This window comes from Delphinus delphis, chromosome 9, assembly GCF_949987515.2.
Source record: "Delphinus delphis chromosome 9, mDelDel1.2, whole genome shotgun sequence".
Lineage (NCBI taxonomy): Eukaryota > Metazoa > Chordata > Mammalia > Artiodactyla > Delphinidae > Delphinus > Delphinus delphis.
Window position 1 is genome coordinate 51,713,090 of NC_082691.1, and position 23,678 is coordinate 51,736,767.

At 35.8% G+C, this 23,678-nt stretch overlaps 1 protein-coding gene across 6 annotated transcripts in view; it reads right to left on the minus strand.

Annotated features, from left to right (window-relative positions):
* Window positions 1-228: 228 nt before the first annotated feature.
* The window catches only part of ANKIB1 (ankyrin repeat and IBR domain containing 1), a 159,015-nt gene continuing 135,565 nt past the window's right edge, over window positions 229-23,678 (minus strand). For all 6 annotated transcript variants that reach the window (XM_060020553.1, XM_060020550.1, XM_060020556.1 and 3 more), the window contains 10 exons: window positions 21,353-21,483; window positions 15,957-16,091; window positions 14,914-15,000; window positions 14,762-14,828; window positions 12,580-12,725; window positions 11,045-11,223; window positions 10,167-10,218; window positions 6,280-6,394; window positions 3,748-3,881; window positions 229-3,392 (listed from right to left, as the gene is read on the minus strand). In XM_060020553.1, coding sequence (XP_059876536.1) covers window positions 2,652-3,392; window positions 3,748-3,881; window positions 6,280-6,394; window positions 10,167-10,218; window positions 11,045-11,223; window positions 12,580-12,725; window positions 14,762-14,828; window positions 14,914-15,000; window positions 15,957-16,091; window positions 21,353-21,483 — 1,787 coding nt within the window. In that variant the 3' untranslated portion in view covers window positions 229-2,651. The remainder of the gene's footprint in view (window positions 3,393-3,747; window positions 3,882-6,279; window positions 6,395-10,166; window positions 10,219-11,044; window positions 11,224-12,579; window positions 12,726-14,761; window positions 14,829-14,913; window positions 15,001-15,956; window positions 16,092-21,352; window positions 21,484-23,678) is intronic.

Consider the following 23,678-nt stretch of genomic DNA (forward strand, 5'->3'; position numbering starts at 1 on the left):
TTGAAGTCACAGTGTTTTAACGCATTGTCATGCAATGTTTTGGACTTATCTCTGGGGTGTAAAATGCTCAGTAAGTGGGCTAGTGTAAAAAATATTAGGAATTAATCTATTACATGTAAGAACCAAATCAATCCCATCATACTGGAGGGAATTTAACTTGAAAAAGATCAGCTTCCTGACTTGGTTAAACAAAGTCTATAATGTAATGAGACAAAAGTGAAGTAGTTTAAGTAATAAATGTTTAATCAAAGAATTTTACATATTATTAACAGCATTCATTTGGCTAAACATCTACACGTTTGTAGAATCCTACTGTATATAAAGTGGGAATGTATCAAGTATAGACTATGAAAGTGCAAATAACAAGTCAAGGTTAGAGTAATTTTTTTTTTACATTATAAAATTAACTTGTTTACAAAATAGGCTTTGCCAAACTTTATTTGCGAATTGTAAAGTCAATGACTATGTTTTTAAAATATGTACCAAGGAAATACAAATTGGATAATGATCGTTTTCATGCTCAGGAGAGAACACCACAGAAACACAGGGTACTGCACAAGTGAGAGGAACCAGAACCCACGGCTATACTGTCTGCACAAAGGGCACTCTTTCTCACCTTACTGCAGCTCTGCAAGGCGCCTCAATGTGATACAAAGACTCTTTCTATTGAAAAATTAAAACTTGACCTAAAAACTGATTGGTGTTGATATTTTCAACCCAAAATAAATTTGTAAAAAAATCCTTTAATGGACTATTTCAGTTTAATATACAGTAATACACTGCAGATAAACCTAATATTTTCCCCAACTAATTTTAAAAGGGATTGATATCAGTGTTTCTGATAATTGGGGATATAAAAACTAATGTGGACTTCTGATATCCATGGCAAAGGAGCAATTCCCACACAGTTTATCCTAAGGGAATAGGGGAATATTAAATACTCTAATATAATGTCTGAGCCATACGGTTTAAAGTACAAGAAAATTTCAAAAGCGGGGTTTGGGAAAAAAAGTAATCGAAAACCACAATTACAACTCATGTGGATATAAATACTAATATAACCTTTTACCCAGCCCAGGACTTGCCTGTACAAACTTGGTACTGAAATTTTGGTATCTGTAGATTTCTGATAAGAATCTGGCAAAACATTAAATGGAGTATTACGTATCTATTTTGCTTATGTTACGCTAGTTTGGATAATATGTAAGTAAAACAGCCATTCCAACAGTTTATTCTAGTTTTAATTACACACTGTACCATTGTATCTTAATTACAACTAGGACCAGTATTTTCTTCACAGTAAGACACTGATAACTAGGAAGTTGATTTTTTTTCAACACTAAACAGTAATCACACAGCAAATGAGTATTGTGCAATACAACAAACACGTCAGCATTTGCGATTTAGGCAAACAAACTGATTGAACATTTAGTTGTTATATTTACTGTAAAGGCAAGGCCATGGGTGGTTTTATGGAGGTCTTTGCAATTCACACAGCATAGTTACTTCGGAAGAGACACTGAAATCTGAATTACTTAACTGGCAACTATCCATTTAGGTTAGGCAAAGGCACGGTAACATGTTGCGCAGGATGTTTTATTGAGTTTTTTAATAATTGTGGGATTTACTATAACTCATGAAAACTCCACTTTTTTTCTATTTTATAAAACACTTACCATTAAAAGTAATTGCACCCATTAGTAATTAGAATGCACTGTAAAATTGTGAAAACAAAGAACTATGATTGCACTTCCAATAAAGTGTCTCTTAAAATACAGCACCGCTGTTGCTAATCAACTGTACTTTAATATTAAAATAAACTGTATTTAACAGCAGCATTAGATTTTGTTAACTTAAGCTACAGGCTACATTTATTTAAATGCAGTCTCCATGGCAACAAAAGCCCATTAAACTCTGGAATATCATTGCTACCAAGTGGCACCTTTTACTTCTGAGAAGGCTGAGACTGCTCTGGAGCCCTCCAGGACACCGCACACCTGAACGTCTTGTTAGCGCACGAGTCAGAGTTTGGCACAAGTGGACTATAAATAGACATGAAAAGAGATCTTTGATTCATGTGAAAATTAAAATGAATTACACTGTGGTAGATGCTGCACTAAAGAGAAGCCTTGGATACCTCAATTCACACTGCTCAGACAAAAAGGAAGAAAGAAAATTACGGAAGAGCACGAAGAAATTGAGGAATGAAATGTTATTAGATCTGTCCAAAATAACTTCTAAAATGAAGAAAACTTTCATTCTTTTAAAAAGGAAAAACCACCCAAGGATTGGAGAGTAAGCCTTTAATTTAAATGTTCAATTTAAGTATTGCTGACGTTAGGCTAAACAGAGGACTGCATTTTCTTAAAATGTGGAATCTAACCTATTTATTTCATTTGTGTTTCTCTCTCCCACTCTTCTGTTCGTCAGCAAAAAGGGGAAAAGCTATCCAATTAAATACAAAAGAAATTAATTCCCTGTAAGGTTAAAATCAGAAATGAAGCTACCATTCAAGGGAACTCCTTTGTATTTAATTCTAATGTCAGTGGTTTATAATTAGTTGGAATTAAGTGGATCAAATCTCTATAAAGCATATTCCACTAGCATACCATCTGTACCTGCAATTGATTTAGAGCCCCGAGGTGTGCAGCTCACACTAAATGTACTTGTTCAGGCCAGTCACTTGAGGTTTGAGGTGTTTGACTTGAAACATCAGAACCATCCCCCTTGTTGGCTGCCTCATTACCACTGTCGCCAGCTTGAGATGCTGTTTCCCCAGCCAGAATGTTTCCTTCCAAAGGATTTTCTTCTTCTATTTGGGTTCCTCTACCTTCACTGACCACAGCATCTTCAAACACTGAATCTTCTGGCAGCATCAGTTCCACATCCCTCACACCTTCTGACTCATCTTTGACACAGGGGAGCTGGGAATCTGCACTGATTTCTGTAGCTGCTGGAGGAATCAGGGCGATACTCTGAGGGTTCATGTCATGAAACCAAGCCATAATATTGCCAAGAAGATTGTCATTGATGTTGGCGTCCTGGCCAGCTGAGTCAGGGTCACTGGATGAGGGATAGAATTCACTTCTCACCTCACTGAGAGGGTGTGAACTCAGGGTGTCAGTTGAAAATGGGTCACTTTCTGCTCCTAGTCTCATGAGGCTGTTACCAAGTTCCAGCAGCTCAGAACTGCTCAACGCAGCCCGAGGGCTATCTGTGTTCCTGGGGACGGAGTCCAGCCTGGAAGGTAAAGAGGTGCCTATCGCTCCTAATGATCCTTCATTACTGAGAAAGTCTCTATTTTCTTCATTGATGGCTAGCCCAGATTCTTGCAGAGATAACTGTATTGCAAGAAGTATATTGGGATCGTCTTCATCCAAGGAACTCAGAGCCTGAGGCAACAGAAAGTAAAATTACTTTAAAATTTAAAAGGAAAAATGATTGAACCCAGTGAGGTCTACCACTGTTCTTTTACCAAACAGATAATTAATAGTACCTGTATTTATACAGAAGAATTATCTGACCTACTCAAATCTTATTCTAATTTTCCCCTTGTGGATGCTAAAGGGAAAAAAATTTACTTAAGGTAAATCTGAAATAGAAGAATCTTTCCCTATAGTACATCTCTGAAGCAAAGATTTTAGAATGGAAGGAAGGAAAAGGAAAGCAACAGAAGTAAAAATAGGAAGCCAGGCTAAACAGAGAAAGAGCAAAAGCAGGGGCAACGAGGCTGCCCAGAAAGGCTACCTGAAGAGAGTCCTGGTTCTCAGAGTGACTGGCGGGGGTGTAGTCGTGCAGAGAAGAGCTGTGCAGTGCGCTCATAGACGCAGAACTTACCACGGAGGTGCCAGGCCTGTGGCCACCGCCACCTTCCGGGATATCTGTTTCAAAGCAAGTGGTGCCAGAGATAATTTAGTCATACAAGATCTCATACATCTTTTTATTTAAATTGATGATTTCTCTTTGAGTGCTGGTGAAAACCTGTGTTCACAAGTTCACTTAATCTTTCAGAGATTTCTCATCCATATTTGTCTCATCATAAACAGCAATATATATCTAACACTATTACTTCAAATCCATGATCGTTCTTCATATTTTTGCTTGAATTATAAATGGTTCTATTCACAAATACAAGTGCTACCAAGTGCTCTTTTTTTTCCCCTTAAGCAATAAGAAAGATGTTTTAGTTTTCAGAGTTCTTAAAACTACAGAAGGACTTCCCTGGTGGCGCAGTGGTTATCCGCCTGCCAATGCAGGGGACACAGGTTCGATCCCCGGTCTGGGAAAATCCTACATGCCGCAGAGCAACTAAGCCCATGTGTCACAACTACTGAGCCTGTGAGCCACAACTACTGAGCTCACGTGCCTCGAGTCCATGCTCTGCAACAAGAGAAGCCACTGCAATGAGAAGCCCGTGCACCGCAAGAAGGAGTAGCCCCATCTTGAGGCCTGTCGATCCTGATTTATTAAAGATGATCTGCTGACACCATAGTTTGAAGATTTTCAATTAATAATTTAATATTTAAAGCTGATAATTAATATAATTTATCTTTAACACCAGAAATTAAAAAAAATGTTGCTAGGAGAACTGAGGCTAGGAGAAAAATATTTCATGAACACAATAACAGTAATCAACAGCTACAATTTATTGAGTGCCCACTAGGTGCTATTAGTACTTGAGGGTTTTACACTTATTATCTCATTTAATGCTCACAATAAGCCCACAAAGTGATACTATTATTATTGTTTTTTTTTTAAAAAAATATTTTATTTATTTATTTTTTTGGCTGCCTCAGGTCTTAGCTGCGGCACCTAGGCTCTCTAGTTGTGGCACGCCGGCTCTAGAGTGTGCAGGCTTAGTTGCCCCGAGGCATGTGGGATCTTAGCTCCCCGACTAGGGATCAAACCTACGTCCCCTGCATTGGAAGGTGGATTCTTAACCATTGGACCACCAGGGAGGTCCCTATTCTTTAGAATGAGGAGACCAAAGCTTGGAGAGGGTAAGTGACTTGACTAAAGTTTCACACCGATATGCAGCAGCGCTGGGGTCATGAACTCAGGTCTGTCTGACTCCACAGCCCATGTACTTTTTTTTCCTCCCCCTCCAGTCAAGGCTTTACTGGCGCCCCTGTTGCAGCATCGGGGAGCGAGAACAAACAACAGGTTCCCTAACAAACAACAGATTCCCTTGCTTGCTCGCTCCCCAAGGGGAGGTGAGCTTGTTCCTTATATGGGGGGAGGGTAGGGGTGTGTCCAGTGGTGTGTGTGGGGGGGTGGCTTAGGTGTTTTGCCCACCCCTCTGGGGGTGTTGAGTGCAGGTGACATGCGCAGTACCCTGCCTTTGCTCCCAACACCCTGTTTTTGCTCCCCGCTATTCAGAAGTAGCAGTTGAGTTTTTGGGTCTTTTGTTTCTTTTTGTCCATAATTTGTCCCAACTGTACATGCATGCAGTTATTTTTAGTCCCATATAGTATCTTTGTTTTGTTGCTCAGAGAGAGGTATGTCCAGGTGCAAGCATTGCAGCACTTCAGCAAAGGGACCTAGGTCCCAGCCTGTCTTTTTTTTTTTTTTTTCGGTACGCAGGCCTCTCACTGCAGCGGCCTCTCCCGTTGCGGAGCACAGGCTCTGGACGTGCAGGCTCAGCGGCCATGGCTCACGGGCCCAGCTGCTCCGCGGCATGTGGGATCTTCCCGGACCGGGGCACGATCCCGTGTCGCCTGCATCGGCAGGCGGACTCTCAACCACTGCGCCACCAGGGAAACCCCTGTCTCATTTTTAGTGCTTTTTTTTTTTTTTGCCACCCATGTATCTTTCTGGTGAAATTGATGCTGGCTAAGGGGCCAGCTAGGGGATCTCAGTTCTCTCCACATGATCTCTCCATACTATCTCTCCACATTGGCTACTTTGGGCTTCCTCATAGCATTCTGGCTTGGTCCCAAATATAAGTGTCCCAGATGAAGAAAGAAAGAAAGGCAGAAACTATATCCTTTTTGTGACTTAGCCTCAGAAGTCACATAGCATCTTTTTTTGACTGTACTTGATGTACAAAGACCAGAGTCCATGTGAGAAGTTATGGGATAAAGGACACAAAGGGAAGCCATTAACTGCATGGCGCATGTTCTTAATCGCCCTGGTTTTCTGTATCCTGTGACATTAGAAGCATCTGCATGTTGACTGTATATCTAAATTACAAACTGTTTCACAAATATTTAGATTAGCCACTTTTAACAATAAATGCAAGAGAACTAAGATTAAAACAAACCCAACTCAAGAACTCACCTAAAGTGCTTTCACTTGGCTCATCAGGGTCTGGAGGATTACTAAGCATACTGTGCACATCTCCTCGACGGCGCTGTTGTCTGTGCCTCCTCCGATACTGAAATTCAGCATATTCCTGCATAAACCAAAGGTTATAAAATACAGGAGAGCATGCAAATTTTTAAATGCAAATAAAACAAACAATACACTTTTTTTCTAGGAAAAAAATGTGTGATTTTATATACATATTATAAAATCACTTGGCTTTAGAAAAAGAAACTGTAGGTATTGCCATGCCAAGGAAACAGAAATGGTAAAATGGAAAAAGAAAAAATTTTAAATAGCCATTATAATTGTCTGGATAAATTGGGGATACTTGCAAGCTCCAATGCCAGATCATAACTGAGCCTTATTTCATATGCCTGGGTCTTGTTATCTAATATTATAACTAATGCCAGAATGATTTTACTAATAAAAGTTAGGCCCTCTCTGGAGGTCTGGTTTTAAAAAAAATGACTGTGATATATGCAACAGAAAATAAAAGAAAAAGATAAAATAAAGAAAAGCACTAACAGTTAAGTGCTTGTTAGATTGTTGGATTCTGTATTCTTTGGGACTACTACATACCATACTCACATCAAAGAAGAATATGAGGTTACCTTTAAAATAAGATGTTACTTGGCTTCCTTCCTATATTAGTTAATATGTGGGGTTATCTACAACCCAGGCAGGGGGAAGTGTTTTCTATTTAGCATACGGGAAGAACACAGATTTGGGCAGATGTCCCTGAGTTTATTTTATATTTGTGATAATAGTTTAAAGTGGGTTTGCTATCACCAGAGGCAGAACCTGGGCCTACCTGCTATTATCTGCATACAAATGCACTTTTCCAGATTTTAGAGACAGAAGAGACTAGAAGACAGGCCAGTGTGCATGACACCAGCATAAAAAGGCTAATTTTGAGAATCGTTATAGATTCTTTAAGTGATAAACACTAAAATATTCAGGTTTATGATTATCTGGTTACTCTAGAATATTCAATATGCTTATGTTGTGAAAGTAACTGGAATAAATGAAAATAAGTTTTAAAACCCCAGTAAAACTTTTACGTCATACAACTCTGGTTAAATTTATTCAAACTCCCTCGTCTATGTAAGCAACTGGACCCTAATTAAAGAATGGAAGGCATTCTACCAGGTTAGAAACAAATGAACGTAAGATACTACAAGTGCCCAGAGACGTTATTCAGGTTCTTTAAATTTACTGCTGAGCTGGGGTATCATTTCCTCTTTTCCTGGAGGCCCATGATCCAAAACTGTATGACTGTTAATGTGTCATCATGGTTCACTGGACCACTGAGGACTACCACGTTTCTCAGACAAAGATGGCAAGAAAACGTTATTTCAGTTAAGATTTATCTTTAGGGAGAATTTGTTTACTTTGTACACTTGGTGATGGTACAAAGTTACTCTGAATTAAATAAACTATTTCTGACCATAGAATATACATATTTCCAATTGAAGAAAACTAAGTGGTTAAAAAAACCTGTAAAAGAAACGTTATATTCACAATTATTCTGATAAAAAACTCAAATGGCCTTCTCTCACCATGCAACAGGCTTTAAAAAAATTGTTTTCATAAAATTAAACTTATCTGAAAATTTCCATGGATTCCTAAGATCTTCAAGTAAGCATATGAAAAGGCTTTAGTCGGGATACTCCAAAAGGTTTGAGAGTGTTAAGGCTATAGAGAAGAGTGAGAAGTTCTAGGATTTATAGGGAAAAAAGCTTCCAGGAGTTTTTTTTTTTTTTTATAAATAATAATAGCCACCATTTATTGAGCACCAATTTTGTTAGTGACTTAAACAGATGCTTTAATCCTTCCAGAACTTCCATGGGGTAGATATCACCATCCACATTTTAAAGATGAGAAATTAAGGAAGACACAGCCTAAATAGACCTTAAGTTATAGGGCTAGACCTCAAATTCTGGTGTCCCTTAGACTTTTCGATCATGCTGTTTCCTCTGGGCTCCACTGCCTTTAAAGTGGCACAAAACAAATACTGATGCTTGTCAATGACTCACTCAATTTAGTTTAAAAGGAATAAGATGTAATTAACTTTAATGAAAAATATAAATTCAACCTAAAAGTCTACTGAAGTTGGGTAACATTATTTTTTTCAGAATCCATATGAAGGCAAAAAGCTAATTTTTATAGATATAATTTTGGCAGATACTTGATAGTCACACACATGCAGAATTTTAAAGGTTCATACTGTGTGGTAATTCTTTACATCTGCAATAAGGTTTACATAAAAGCTTGGTGTTCAATGTACCAAAGACTTTAAAGAATAGAAAACTGAAAGTGAATTAAATTATCCTTATAAAATTTATTAATTCATAAAAAATAAATTTAAGAAAAATGTTATTTATAATTTCACAGTTTTCAATCCCAAGAGGACAAGAGCTCAATAATTTTATTTATAAGTATTCACATGTGAGGTAAAAAGCCTGCCTATATTTTTACAAAATGAAATGGTGTTAGTCATATTAGCAGACCCTCAATATTCAAGAGAAATATTTTGAAATTACTAAAGTTATTTTCAGAGCCAGAAGCCACAAGATGATGCATACATGTCTGTGAATATACTGGTAAAAGTTTTATTTTTGCTAAATTGTGTTTCTACCTTGAAATACTGAAATCTTTGTATTCTTTTTTTGATAACTGAAGCTTGTTTATTCCTCCTTTTAGGTGGAAGTTTTCCATACTATTCCCCAAAGCTGAAATTATACGATTACACAGAAATATTCAAGCATAGGGTCAGGTAAAGAAAAGGTTCATAATTTGTTTTACAATAGAAATTTCATTAATATATTAAAATTTTTAAAAAAATTTAAGTGAATTTAAAATTTCTGTATCAGAGCTCTAAGTACAAACTCTTCCTCAAGTAAATCTTGTTTTGCATATATCTACCTATACAAAAGGCCACAAGGTGATTGCAAGTATCCTTAGCAGCTGAAAAGAGAAAGTATCTGATTTAAATAAACCACAGTCATTTATGGATAACAGTCAATTCCACTGTCTTTCAGTTGCAGATAACATATGGACTATAAACGATAAAGGTTTCATAGTTCGTCCTGCTGCCTTCCAAGAATTAAGTTAAAAGGTTATCATAATATAAGCGTCGAATGGTATACTGTTGTATAAAGAACCAGAAAGTAGAGAGAACTGCTAAAACCATTTAAAATCAGACTCAACAGTGACAGTGGCAATTTAAATCTCAGAAAATAGCAATGTGATTAAGATTTTCACTTTATCTTATTTCTATTTGCAGCAAATGTTATTTGCAGTATTAGTATTTTAAGATGGTATATCAACAACAACAACAATGAAAACAAGAAGAGTGTGAAAATCTTAAAGAGAAGCAGAGAGCAACTATCAAAGCATTCTTTCTGCATAAACACTAAGGTCAAGTTTCCACCTTAGTAACTGATTATAAATCAGTGCTAACAGGTTGTTGCAATAACTTTAAAAAAAAGGATTGTCTATTTAGATTTTTAATAAATTCGGATTGAAACAATATTACAACTAGAAATGCATTTCTAATAAATAAAATTAATATTTCTGTTAATTAAAGATGTTTTCCAAAAATGTAAGCTATAAATTGGCCTTCTGACTACTCAGTAATTAAAAATAAGAGAGGGTATGCATTTAATAATGTGATGATAATCCAATGAATAGGTAAATGTAGACTCTGCTGAGGCATTATTATTATAAAAGAAAGAAAAAAACATTGCTTACAATCTCAGTAGGATATTTAGAATAGATGAGGGTGCAAATGCAAGCAGGATTGCACTAAGGAAAATTATAACTAACCAAACCAAACCAAACCCGCACAAAACAATTACCTCAGGTGATGCAAATCCTAAATATTCCCAATCCCATGTTCCACCAGCAAAGCTACAAAGAAATTAGACATACCATTTGATTTATTATCAGTACTACAAAGTACAAACAATCAGACCCTTGCCCTTTGAACATTACTTTTAATTCCTCTGCTTGGAACTTGCTTAACCAAAGATCAACTACTGAATATAATTAAAATGATTCTTTAATTTTTTCTTTCAAATTCGACATTGCTTTATGTTTGTATAAAATGGTGGAAAAATTAAAAACCACCATGCTATACCAGAGTATTTTACAATTGCTTTTATTTTTAGGGGTTTATGTAAAAATAAAGGTCCAAGGAATTTCTAATGCTTATAATTAATATGAATAAGAAAATATGCTTCAATTTATAATGGCAGAAATAGTATAAGTGTCTGAAATAAAACAACCAAAACTCAACTGCTCTTTAATGGATGAATACGGATCACTTAAAAAACTTTACGAATATCAGATTTCTAATTTCTTTACAACTTCTTACCAAAAAATACAAATATGACCATAACAATTTGGCAAGGCTTCCAAATTCTACATTATAAGATGTTTTTGACTATCAAAATGATGCGTTAGAATACTTGTTGAATTATGAGTTCACTGAAGTGTGAAATTTACCTAGCCTAATTTAGTCTGAGAAACTATACAATGAAAAACAAAACAAAAAAATAGATATAGTACTGGGGGGAAAAAAACACCAAAAAGAAGTTAACATACTTTTATCAGCTATCCATATTTTAGGTATAAATAACTTTCAGGAATATGAACCCTAGTTGGAGAAAAAAATAAACCTGCTAGCATTTGTGGCTGGTGCTAGGATGAGTTCCATGGTGTGTGTCCTTTTCACCTGCGTCTTGGAGCTTCTGGTGAGTCTGCAGGAGCAACTCCCCGAGCCACAGATGCCAGGAACTCTTGCCTCTTCTGCTGTACAAGGCATGCTGCCTTGATTATCTTGTGGCGGGGTGTGCGAAGGTAAGGCCTATTGACTTTTTGGGCAAGGTCTTCAGTGACCATCTCTAAGTCTGTCTATGTTAAGAAGAGGAAAAAAAAAATTATAGGTTGAGTGGGTTAGTCAATAGCAAATCCAGTGTCTGTCTGGTTAAATCTAACTCTTTTGAAATCAGAAATTAATCCAAATTTTATATAACTTCCAATTTAACATATGTTTCTACTTTGCACATTTTAGGAAAATAGCATTCATTAAATAGGCATTTAGAGTAATGTAGTTGGTATGGATACAAAGAAGTAGTGAGTATAATATAGCAGCTGTGTAAAAAAAATTTATAGTTTGTCTGTGTGAAAAAGAACTAATAAATTTCAAGGCATTGTACATGTAAGTGCCTGACCACATGGTACAGACTATATGTAAATGCTGAAGGAATGTGAAGCAAGGCAAAACCTTTGTAATTTGGGGTTAGGTCTGGAAGGCCTCATGGAGAAAAAGAATATTCAGCATTGAAGGAAATGTAAGATATAAATTAGTAGAGGGGAGTTCAAAGGGATGACATAAAAATAGTAGCAAGAGGAGAAAGTTTGGTGACTTCAAAAAAAAAAAGGAATGTACAATGAACCTGGTCAGCTACACTGATGTCAGTTTGCTGACATGTTTTGTTTTGTTTTTTCAAGTACTCTTAAGTTTTTCAGTTGTACTGTTAAAATGAACTGGCAAATAGCAACTTTCCTATCTAGTATGTAATGTGGTTTGTTTCGTTTTTGAAGATAAAATGCCTAATTACATAATCAGAATTAGGCCAGATTTCAACCTCAACCAGTTTAAAATAAAGAAATAAATGTGGGGGCTTCCCTGGCGGCGCAGTGGTGGAGAATCCGCCTGCCAATGCAGGGGACATGGGTTCGAGCCCTGGTCCGGGAAGATCCCACATGCCATGGAGCAGCTAAGCCCATGCACCACAACTACTGAGCCTGTGCTTTAGAGCCCGCGAGCCACACCTACTGAAGCCCGCGAGCCTAGACCCCAAGCTCTGCAACAAGAGAAGCCACCGCAGTGAGAAGCCCGCGCACTGGGACAAAGAGCAGCTTCCGCTCGAAGCAACTAGAAAAAGCCCACACACAGCAACGAAGACCCAACAGAGCCAAAAGTAAATAAATAAAATAAAAGAAGAAAAAAGAAATAAATGTGGTAGGAAATGTTTACATAGCTCAGAACTCATTCAAATCTGCACAGTGACAAATTCAAACATAAAGAAAATTTCAGTTTATTATTGGTAACTTTTCCTTTATTTAAAAACCATTCTGAAAACAGAAACAAAATTGTTTAATTACACTCAAGTAAGATAAACCTTAGTTATAAAGTGGTTGAAAAAGGAGAAAATCTGTTTTTCATAGTAACTGCATTTAAATTTAATAAAAAAGACATCTTACTTGCATGAGTTCAAAAATTTCCTTCTTTGTGCTTTTAGGTTCTAAGAAAAATCCATATGGATAAGAACACTTGAGAATGCGTCGAGTTTTTAAGAGCACATGAACTGCATCTTCGATGAAAGTGGTATCTGGACAGCCTCCTTCAGCTATAAAGTAAACCAGGCACAGTGAAAAAATTTTTTTTGCAAATACACTATTATAAAATTAAACAACTAAGTTTTCTTAAAAGAAAGAAAAAAGAACAAGGATCCCTAAGAAGAAACTGTTTGAAGTAGCTATATGATAGTATTTATTTGAACTAGACTAAAAACCTACAAAAACACTCATACGTTTTGCATTTAGGTGACGTGTATGCATTTATAAATGGAGCACACCCTGCAGTAGCCCAGGAGTACTGATGGCAGTCATGAAGGAATGCATACATTGATCCTGGATTCTGTTCTCACCCTGTGAGTAAACAAATCTAGCTTTAGGTCAACTCAAAGGTTCCATGTTTTACTAAGTTTTTTAGGTTATCCCTAGCAGAATTCTACTCATTAAGAATTAGAACAAATGCCTTGCTAAGTTGCTTGCTAAAAAAAAAAAAAAAGCCTAATTATAAATTATGCTTCTGCAAAAACAACATTGTAAGGTAAAAGACACAACATTCTGGGGAACAACTGGGTAACTAATGCTAGTTAATAAATACTCCAGGGAGAGAAAGGGAGGAAGAGTGGTTTTATTTCTTCCTTTCCAAATCTTCTACCTTTTAATTCTTCTTTATGTCTTACTATGCTGTCTAGAACCTCCAGAAGGTTGAACAGAAGCAGTAATTTACATCTACAAATACTTATTGTATATTTAGTATGTTTTGGGCACTGTTCTAAGTATTTGAGATACGTCCGTGATGGAATAGACTGTAGAACCTGTGAGGACTTTTTCTTTCAATTTTTACTGAGGACAATAATACTTCAAGAGTTTGGTATTGGCTTGATATAGTTATGTCATTACTACAGTCTAAGAACTAGTAATTAACAAGGAGACTAAGCTGCTACTGATGCTTTTTGTCCCACTCTAATTTATTTAACTTATGGTTATTGTTTTAATTAGGAAGTTATCCTCATGAAAACGGTGTTAGTACTCATTACTTTTATAAAATGGAGCAAACACAAGGGTAATTGATTCCATTTTAGGCTTAAAACCTTTTATATATAAACTGTGATTATTTAAAAAATGTGACTTTTTAGGGACTTCGCTGGTGGCACAGGGGTTAAGAATCTGCCTGCCAGTGCAGGGGACATGGGTTCGAGACCTGGTCTGGGAAGATCCCACGTGCCGCAGAGCAACTAACCCTGGGCACCACAACTACTGAGCCTGTGCTCTAGAGCCTGCAAGCCACAACTACTGAAGACTGCGTGCCTAGAGCCCGTGCTCCGCAACAAGAGAAACCACCGCAATGAGAAGCCTGTGCACTGCAACGAAGAGTAGCCCCTGCATGCCACAACTAGAGAAAGCCCGCACGCAGCAACGAGGACCCAAAGCAGCCAAAAAAAAAAAAGTCACTTTTTAAAACAAACTTGCCAGAACCTGTACTCTGTGGTCACTGAGATATTATATTTTAATTATGTAACTAGTATTCAATCCATTTTTAGGAATGTTCTTTTTGAACTTCCATTTTAGGAACCATAAGTAAGCCCTATCTCGTGACTTTGCTTTTTGACTCCAATGTCCGCTATTTACCAGTGACATGATTTCTCCCAAAACTGTACTTGACTTCTATTCTATACTAGGCACTCTGCCAAATTTTCTCAAGAATCTTTGGGAATTCAGTTACATGACAATTTGATGGCTTGTGAATCTTGCTCCTTTGACTAGGTCAGGGATGCCTTTTTGGGCCCATTCACTTTTCCCAACATTGTAGAGCATCATCAGCAGTGGCACAGAGTAAGCAAAACCACAATGTGTGTTTATCTGCCAGCAGCAGAGCTTGCACTAAGAGGAGCAGGTGACGTAAGCAAGGTGGAAAATCTTACCAGAGGCCTCAAATGCTAAACTACACTCTGGGCTTCTGAAAACTCCAAACTGCCAAATGAGCAAATGGAGATAAGGTATTCTTTTAAGGGTCTTAACCTCCTACCAATGAAGTGACTTAAGCATGACAGCTATTTTATATTAATTATCACACATATCACTTATAACTTACTTTCTTTGAGAGCTCTACTCAATTGCTCCATCTTTTCTTTGGCTGTTTTAAGAAGGCGTTGTTCTAACTAAAAGAATAGAAATAAATAAATATATAATTTTCTTTATTCACAACAGTAGAGTTTAGCACATTTGAAATGATTTGGGACATACCTGATAGCTATGTTCATGATTTTTAAATCTTGTGTAGTAGTGCATAAATCTGTCAAGTTCCTGAAATCGTTTGTGTTTTTTCTCAGCCTAGGAAACGAAAGTCCACAAATGACATTTATAAATAAAAGTACTAGCTATTAAAATTGTTTTTTTGATCACTTCAAAATTTTATTAGTAACAGATAGTAGTGCATACAGATTTATCGATTATTTTGTTGAGAAAATAATAACCAATACATTTTAAACGCTTCCCAGAACAAAGTCTTGTATTTGTATTCTCTGTGACAAACCACTGAATCTGCAATTCCCAGAGTGTAAGGTAAATATGTCTCTCAAACCTTATGTTCATTAGATCTTCAATGTTTTATTATGTTGTTTATTGCTATGGACTGAAATGTGTCCCCCATCAATTCATATGTTGAAGGTGTAACCCCCAATGTGACTATATTTAGAGATAGGGCCTATGAGATGATAAAGGTTGAACAAGGTCATTAGGGTGGAGATCTAATCCAATAGAGCTGGTGCCCGTATAAGAAGAGGAAGAGACAACAGAGCTTGCTCTCTCTCCTTCCTGTGAGGACATAGCAAAAAGATAACTGTCTATAAGCCAGGAAGAGAGTCATTGCCAAAAACCGAATTGGTAGAAATCTTGATCTTGGACTTCCTAGTCTCAAGAACTATGAAAAATAAATTTTTGTTGTTTAAGCCACTCAGTCTATGGTATTTTGTTATGGCAGCCAAGCAGACTAAGATACTTATTATATACAATAACATAATATTATATTGTTGATATAATGTTAAAATTGTTTTTAAGTCATTTTAGAGACATGCTGGGATATACGTCTTGTCTAATCTTCACCAATATAAAAAAAGGAAAATTAAAAATAAAGCTCAAGTTTATAGAGCTATTTTGTTTAAATTAAAGGCTACTCTAAAGTGTATTGAATTTAAATGCCTCATTACAAGATAGAAAAAGAAGAAATGAAAAACACTGCCACTGGTATTAAGTGGCTTAGAGATCTTGGCTTCTACAGTTCTCTTTACCTCCACAGTCATTTCCTTGGATTGTTCCTCTACATGCTGAATGACTTCATAGCGAGTACATCTGTAATAACCTCCTGTGGAAGAACTATGTTTTTTCCATTCTTCTAGGCAAATCCAGCAAAAGTCATACTTGCACTTCAAAAGAAAACATATATGCAAATATCGCCCCATGTTAATATGCAAATTATTTTCTAAATTCCTGTCAACCAATTTGTAGAGATTAAACAATCCTGCCTGTGTGACCAGGAACAAATCTTCTCAAAGACACACCCTCCTCTTTTTGAGGTTTTCTCTGGAGACCTTATGTGCGCTATGGAAAGATGTGGGGGTAGTTTAAAGTTATTGCTTATAAGGATAAATTAAAATCATAATATTATTAAGTAATCTCAAGAAAGCTTGAAAAATATCAATGGGATATTCTTTCCAAATAATAAAACCAGATCCTGACAAATGTTTCATTTTTCAGGTGCATAGTAATCTTACCTTGGTCTATAAAGCTCCACCAGTGTATTTGAAAACTTCTGTTGACTTTGACAAACTGATTTTTAAACTGGGAATAAGTTAAAAAGGCCTCTAATCAGAACAGCTAACATAAAACCTATTTCTCATTTAAAAAAAAAAATTCTCTTTCTTAATTACCATAATTCGCAGACAATGCCAAAAAATATGAGTATTCCAGTATGAAAATATATCTTTTTCTCTCTTAAATGCTTATGGATTTTGAGCCAGAGAGATCTTTCCAATTTAAATCTATGTTTTCTCCTGGTACTTTTAGAGTTTGTTTAAAAAAATATTTAAATATTTGATCTGTTCAGAATTTATTTGGGTATTCAGTATGAATTAAACTTTATTTTTTTCCACATAGCTGCCCAGTTGTCTCAATACCATTTACTGAACAGTCCATGTTTCTCTACTGGTTGGAGATGCCTCCTTTACCATATACTGAATTCCCATTTATGTGTCTATTTTCTGGGCTTTCTTTCTATTCTGTTTCGTTGATCTGTAGATTCATGTACCAGCACCATGCTGTCTTAATTACTGAGCCTTTACAGTATGGGTTACTGTTTGACAAGGCTAGTTCCTCCTCACTATTCTTTTTCAGAGTTTTCTGGCTCTTCTTACTTTGTTTTTCCATGTGAACTTTTAATTAGCTTATCTAAATGCAGAAACAAAACCTGTTGGTATTTTTGTTGGAATCTTTCTATCCAAGAACTTTGTTATCTTTCTATTTGTTTGTCATCTTCTGTGTCCTACAGATAGGGGTCTTAACATTTTCTTCATGTAAGTCTTATCCATTTCTTAAGTTTCTTTCTAGATAAATGAAGTCTTCTTTTTCAGTATATATTCTATCTGAATGTTACTGGCACATGTGAAGGCTATTACTCTCTGCATATTACTTTTGTACTCTGCTAGTTAATTGAATTTTTATTGTTTGCAATAGGTTTTCAGTTGATTCTTGTGGGCTTTTTAGGTATACAATCATGCTGGCTGTAAAAAATGACAATTTTCCCACCTCATTTCTAATTTTTATATCCCCAATTTCTTTACATTGTCAAATTATGTTGACTGGTATCTCCAGTCCAATGTTAATAATATTTGTGATGGGGAGTATCTTTATATTGTTCTCAATTTTAGTGAGAGTACCTCTAGTTTCCCCACTAAATATCATGCTAACTTTTGGACTAAGATAGATTTATTTTTATCATGCTATTGCGATAAAAGGAAGAACCTATCTATTCCTATTTCTTTGTGTGTCTTATAAAGAATGGTTGTTGAGTTTTTGTCAAAGGCCTTTTTGGCATCTACAGAAAATTTACATGGTTTTTCTTCTTGTATCTACCACTAAAATGAGGTACAGTAATAGCTTTCTAAATATCAAACCATTCTTGTATTCCTGGAATAAACCCCACATGATTAATTAGTCTTTTTTTAAAATTAAAAACATGTTTTTCATTGAAATATAATCAATTATTCAATTATTCTTCTAATGCACTCTGCTAGATTACATTTGCTAATATCTGTATTTTCCCCTCCAATATCTTATTTAGAACTCATGCATTCTTCTTCATAAATAAGACAGATCTACAGTTTTAATTTTTATAATCTTGTCAAGTGCTGGTATCAAGGTTCTACTCAGTTTATAATAATAATTTGAAAGTTTCCATTTTCTTTTTTTTCTTTTTGTCCTGGAAACAGTCTGAATCACATTGGAGTTACCTATTCTTTAAAGCTTTGATAAAACTCTATTGTGAAACTGTTAGGGCCTATTGCTTTTAAAGGAGAGATCACTGAAAAACTCTTTCTTCTACGGAGTGAGTTTGTTTGGATATTTCTTCTAGAGTTAGTTTCAATAAATTATATTTTCTTGGAAAATCAGTCCATTTCAAAACCAAGTTCAAATTTATCTGCAAGAGTTGAGCAAAGTTATCTCTTATTATTATTTTACTTTGCTTTGTTTATTGCTTAGTCCCCTTTTTAAAATTTATTTATTTATTTATGGCTGCCTTGGGTCTTCGTTGCTGCACACGGGCTTTCTCTAGCTGCAGCCAGTGGAGGGCTACTCTTTGTTGCGGTGTGTGGACTTCTCATTGTGGTAGCTTCTCTTGTTGTGGAGCACGGGCTCTAGGCGTGCGGGCTTCAGTAGTTGTGGCATGTGGGCTTCAGTAGTTGTGGCTCATGGGCTCTAGAACGCAGGCTCAGTAGTTGTGGCACACAGGCTTAGGTGCTCCGTGGCATGTGGGATCTTCCCGGACCAGGGACTGAACCCGTGTCGCCTGAATTGCCAGGTGGATTCTTTACCACTGTGTCACCAGGGAAGTCCCAGTCCCCTTATTTCTTATATTGTGTATTTGAACTCCCTCACCCCACATTTTTCTTATTGCAAGCTTTGTGGTTTATCTTATTTTTCTTCCTTTAGAAAACCACTTTTGGATTTATTTATTAGTTGTATTGTTTTTCAGTTTTTGATTCACTGATTTCTGATTAAAAAAAATTCTTCTTCCTTGTTTTCAAGTTTGTATTTCTTGAGTCATATTCTTAATTCATTCCTTATTTTGTATCATTTTAAATGAATAAGGCTATGCACATTTCTGAATTGCTTTAAATATAGCCCTCAGGTTCTGAAAAATTGGTTATTTATAGAAATTCTTTAATTTCCATTTTATTTTTACTCATGAGTTATTTGAGAGATTTTAAATTTCCAAATGAAAAGCCTTTTTGTAACTTTATTATTCATTTCTATTTTATTCCATTATGATCAGAGAATGTTGATTACACCACTCTATTTTCTAGATAATTATTTAGATTTTCTTTGATGATCAATGGTTAATTTTTTTGGTGAATGTTCCATGGGTACTTGAAAATATGGCATGAGTCCATCTTTTCAGGATACAGAGTCTGAATATATAGTAATCAGATATACCTTAGTCATTATGTCAAGTCTTATCTTCATTAATTTTTTCTCTACCTGGTATGTCACGAACAGAGAGCTGAATTAAAGTCTCTGTCCTCATTTAGCCCTTCACAAACATGTACTTACACAATAAATTGTGTACTTGTTTCAAGGTTCTGACAGTATGCAAGTTCTTTTGTTGCCTGCTAAAAGCAAACCTTGTGCCTGATTTGATCCAAGTACCCATCAGTACAGCTCCATTGATCTCTCAAAATTAGTGGCAAAACTTTCTACAAACAGCAAAATTTTACATTCTATGATAAGAAAAAGAATATAGAACTTTAATAATTTTTTATTTTTTAGTTGCAGCATAGTTTTCCACAGAGCCAGATCAATAAATTACTATAAGTGATTTAAAATGTGTAAGGATGCAATATTTAAATAGCTTCCTGAAAATTATCTAAAGGGAAATGAATAAAGAGAGTTTTTAAAATAAATGAACTTATTTTTATAGGGCCAAACCTGTCATTCTTTTAAAATGTTTAACAATTTGATTCCAGAAAGTAAAAACTATCTACTGAGTAATAATCAATATTGAAGCATTAATAAAGGTATATTATGATTTAGTCATTGTGTTAGAAAATAGATTCAATTACATATTACCTGTTGTCCCACATTTAAAAAAAACTATAAAAGTATAAACACTTCCTAGATGTCTCCTTTTATGTCATGAGAATTACTCATCAGTTTCCTTTGTTCAATGCAAATACTTCAGATGGTTAAATAAGACTACATTTACATAGTATGTAAGTAAATGTTTCTTTTATATGCAAAAGAAGTTTAAGCAAAATCTGTTTAAGATAAATTACCTTACATCATTAGCCTGATTAATTCATGAAAATATTCATTCACTCAATACATATCTATCAACTACTTACTGCTGGTAGGTGCTATGACTGAAATAAAGGTAATGTTGGATCCCGCCCTTTTATTAGTAGCCCAACTGCTGATTTTTATGGTCAACATGTATTTTTTTTTTTACACATCTATGTAGTCTATATCAGACTGTCCAAGAAAAAACTAATATGGATGTTGGAGATAGGACTGCATATAAATGAAATAATTTTGGCCTGATCAGCTAAACTAATAAGCAATTCTGAGCATTTTACTCAGAACACTACTAAGTTTTTCTTCTTAGGAAATCACTGCTGTCTCACTAAGACAATTCATTCATGTTAATTTATTATAATATAAAATCATCTGGTAACTGTCATTATTTTTGAAGTCATAATAATATTACAGTTAAGCAAAAATGTTCATAAATGTAGGCATGGATTAATAAAATATTATTAACTTAATTCCAGAATATTTGTTTTAAATATGGTAGTTTCTTTCTATGCAATCTAGGTCAGGAAGGTAGCCTTCTAACAGTAATTATTTATAATAATTTTTAGCCAAGTGACATTTTCATTTTCAATATAGTAATGAGTTACTTATTTAATTGATGATTTCATTAGCAAACCTAAAGTCTGCCCACTGTTTCGGGCACCTTTCTTATACAGACATCAGGATTTAAATTTGGACTTAAGGGGATTGCTTGGGGCCTGACTTGGACCTTGAGACTATGCTGTGTGCTCCAAAATCAGCATTGCAAGAGATCTATGTAAGGTAGCACTCGATCATTTAACATTATTTATATATACACAAAACTCTCTCAGAATCCTCACTGGGGGAGTGGGTGACTGGGAGGGAAGGACTCAGGCATTTCTGATCTGGCCAAGTACCACTGAATCCTTACCTTTATTTTTAACATTCATCATGATTGTAAAATTTAGTAATATAAACCAACATTTATGTTATTTAACAAAGAATGTAGAATACAATCTTCTAGAATCCATCTGAAAGCCAATAAGATACCTAGGCTTACAGCATTTCTTCTTTGGATTCACAATCAAATGAAGGTTCTAACTGCAAAGCATGTATCGTACAATCCTCTTTAACTTACCTTAGCACACTGCATGTGATTGCATCCCTCATTCTTCTGTATTGGAGACTTACAGTTAGCACAAGGCTTGGAGTTAGTTAACAACCAGAGACAGTTGGCAGCATCCTCATAAGCTTCACTAACTCCCACAACTTTGGGATATAAAGCACAAATACAGAAATAAATGATTTAGTGTACAACTCCAGATGGAAAAACACTCAAAGTTTTCTTTGCTGGCTGTCTCTCAATTTTAAATATATACTTATTTTCCTATTAGGGTCTATGGCAAAGTTTTTACCCATGATTAGTTAAGACAAAATAAAAATGAATCCAATGACATGTCTGAAAGTAAATTCATCATTTCCCCCAAATCTGCTCCTTTCTCTATCTCCTGTCCTGTTAAACGATATGATCTTCTACCCAGAATAGATCCAGGAAGAGCATGATCTTGGACACCTTCCTCTTTCCCTCATCTACTGTGTCCCATTGATTCTATCTCTTCCTCTTTCATATCCATCTTCTCTCCATTCCCACTTCTTATTGCTTTAGCTAGGATCGTCCACACCTTCTTCCCAGACAATTAAAACACAGAAACCAACCTAGCTCCCAGATCCTTCTCCCCCCACCCTCACAACCCACACTATATTGCCTCTATAAAGTGATCTTTTAAAAATACAAATCTTTAAATCTTCTAATTGCTCCCCACTGACTACAAGATAAAATCAAACTGTTTTAGCAAAGAATACAAAGCCCTTCATGATTTGGCCACTAACTACTGGTAAGGTCCTCCCACCCTCTATCCCCACACTAACCTTATACTCTTCATCATCTTAAACTCTGTTTATTCTACTTTAATTTGAGATCCGCACTCTTAAAGAATGCCAGGGTTTTTAAAGACTCTAACTTTTACATTTTATGTTCTATAAATCTCCACCACCACCCATGCAGAGATTTAGGGGCTGGAGAGAGTGGTAGACACATAATTAAAAATTTATTTTTTCCTGCAAGAATGACAGTAATGAAGTTTGTTTTCTAACTTCAAGTACATAGAGAAGTTCTACCTTTTCTTTACTGAAAGAGATGTCTGAAAATCACTTTGAAATCCTTGAGAGTAGTCCATTCAGTTAAGACCCTCATTATATGCAGATATTCTAGGAAGGGTTGGGTAACAGGTTAGCCCTACTGTTGAAAGCAGGGGAGAAATCAGAAGTTTTGAAGTTTAAAAGAAAAAGTTACTCAACCCCCAGATTTAATGGAGAGGAAAGGCGACAAAGGTTTGGGCTGTCTGATCCCTGGGAACTGGCTCTGCATATGAACTGGAAGAGATGAGCACCAGCAACAGCCCTTTGATGGAGCCTAGCAGTGGAGGAGTGGAGGCAGGGGGTGTCTTGCTGCAAGGAACCCTGGGTGCCTACCGACTTAAGTTTGTGTCAACAACAGAACAGCAGCTACTGCTGGACTGTAAAGCACTGGTTTTCAATTCCACATAGCAGAGAGAAACAATAGCAGCAACGAAATGCTCAGACTGCACTCCATTTCTAAGGCCACTTGGTAGAAGATGGTTTGATTAGGGTGTGGTGCAGAGCATGCTCAGATAATTTGGTGGAGAACAGGAGTTTCAGAAGGAACATACTATACTTAATGGCTATGAAGGTCAGCTGTGAAGGTAATGCTGTTTACAAAGGGTACTATAATAAAACCTAATCACTAAGTACAGTGTCTAATTTTTGTTTAAAGTAGTGGCCTTTCTCCTCCCTTTAGCATCAACATTATTTTTAGCTCAGAGTCTCCAACATATTCTTATGACCTTTATTGTCCATTGTTATAATAAATAAAGCACAAAGCCATTAAAACAAAGCAGCTGTGTGGCCTGCAACATTAACAGTTTTATTCTCCTACCCTTGGAGAGAATGCTAGTTTCTGACTGCATTCTAGAGGATTACATGAAGTAAATCATGTTCAGAAAATAACCAACTATTAGTACAACAAAAACTTGAACGGGAAGAAATGCCTTTACTACCTGTGCTCTGAACATGCTCATTTCATACATCTGCCCTTTGTACATACTTTTCTCAATACCTGCAATACCCAAACTCCCTTCAATCTACCTGGTGAGTCTTCTCCATCCCTACTGACTTCCAAACTTTTCACTTCAGATGCATGTCTAATATAGCTTGATCTTCTTTCCTTAATAATCTAGTGTGCTTTTAGGTCTCTTTGTAAGAAAAATTAACTTCATTTAATCACGTATTACAGTATAAAAATCTCAGATCTATTAGTAGAATCAACATGTGCTCAAGTGAAAACAAAGTTGCTTTTAAAGACTGAATTCTTAAAAGACTATTGA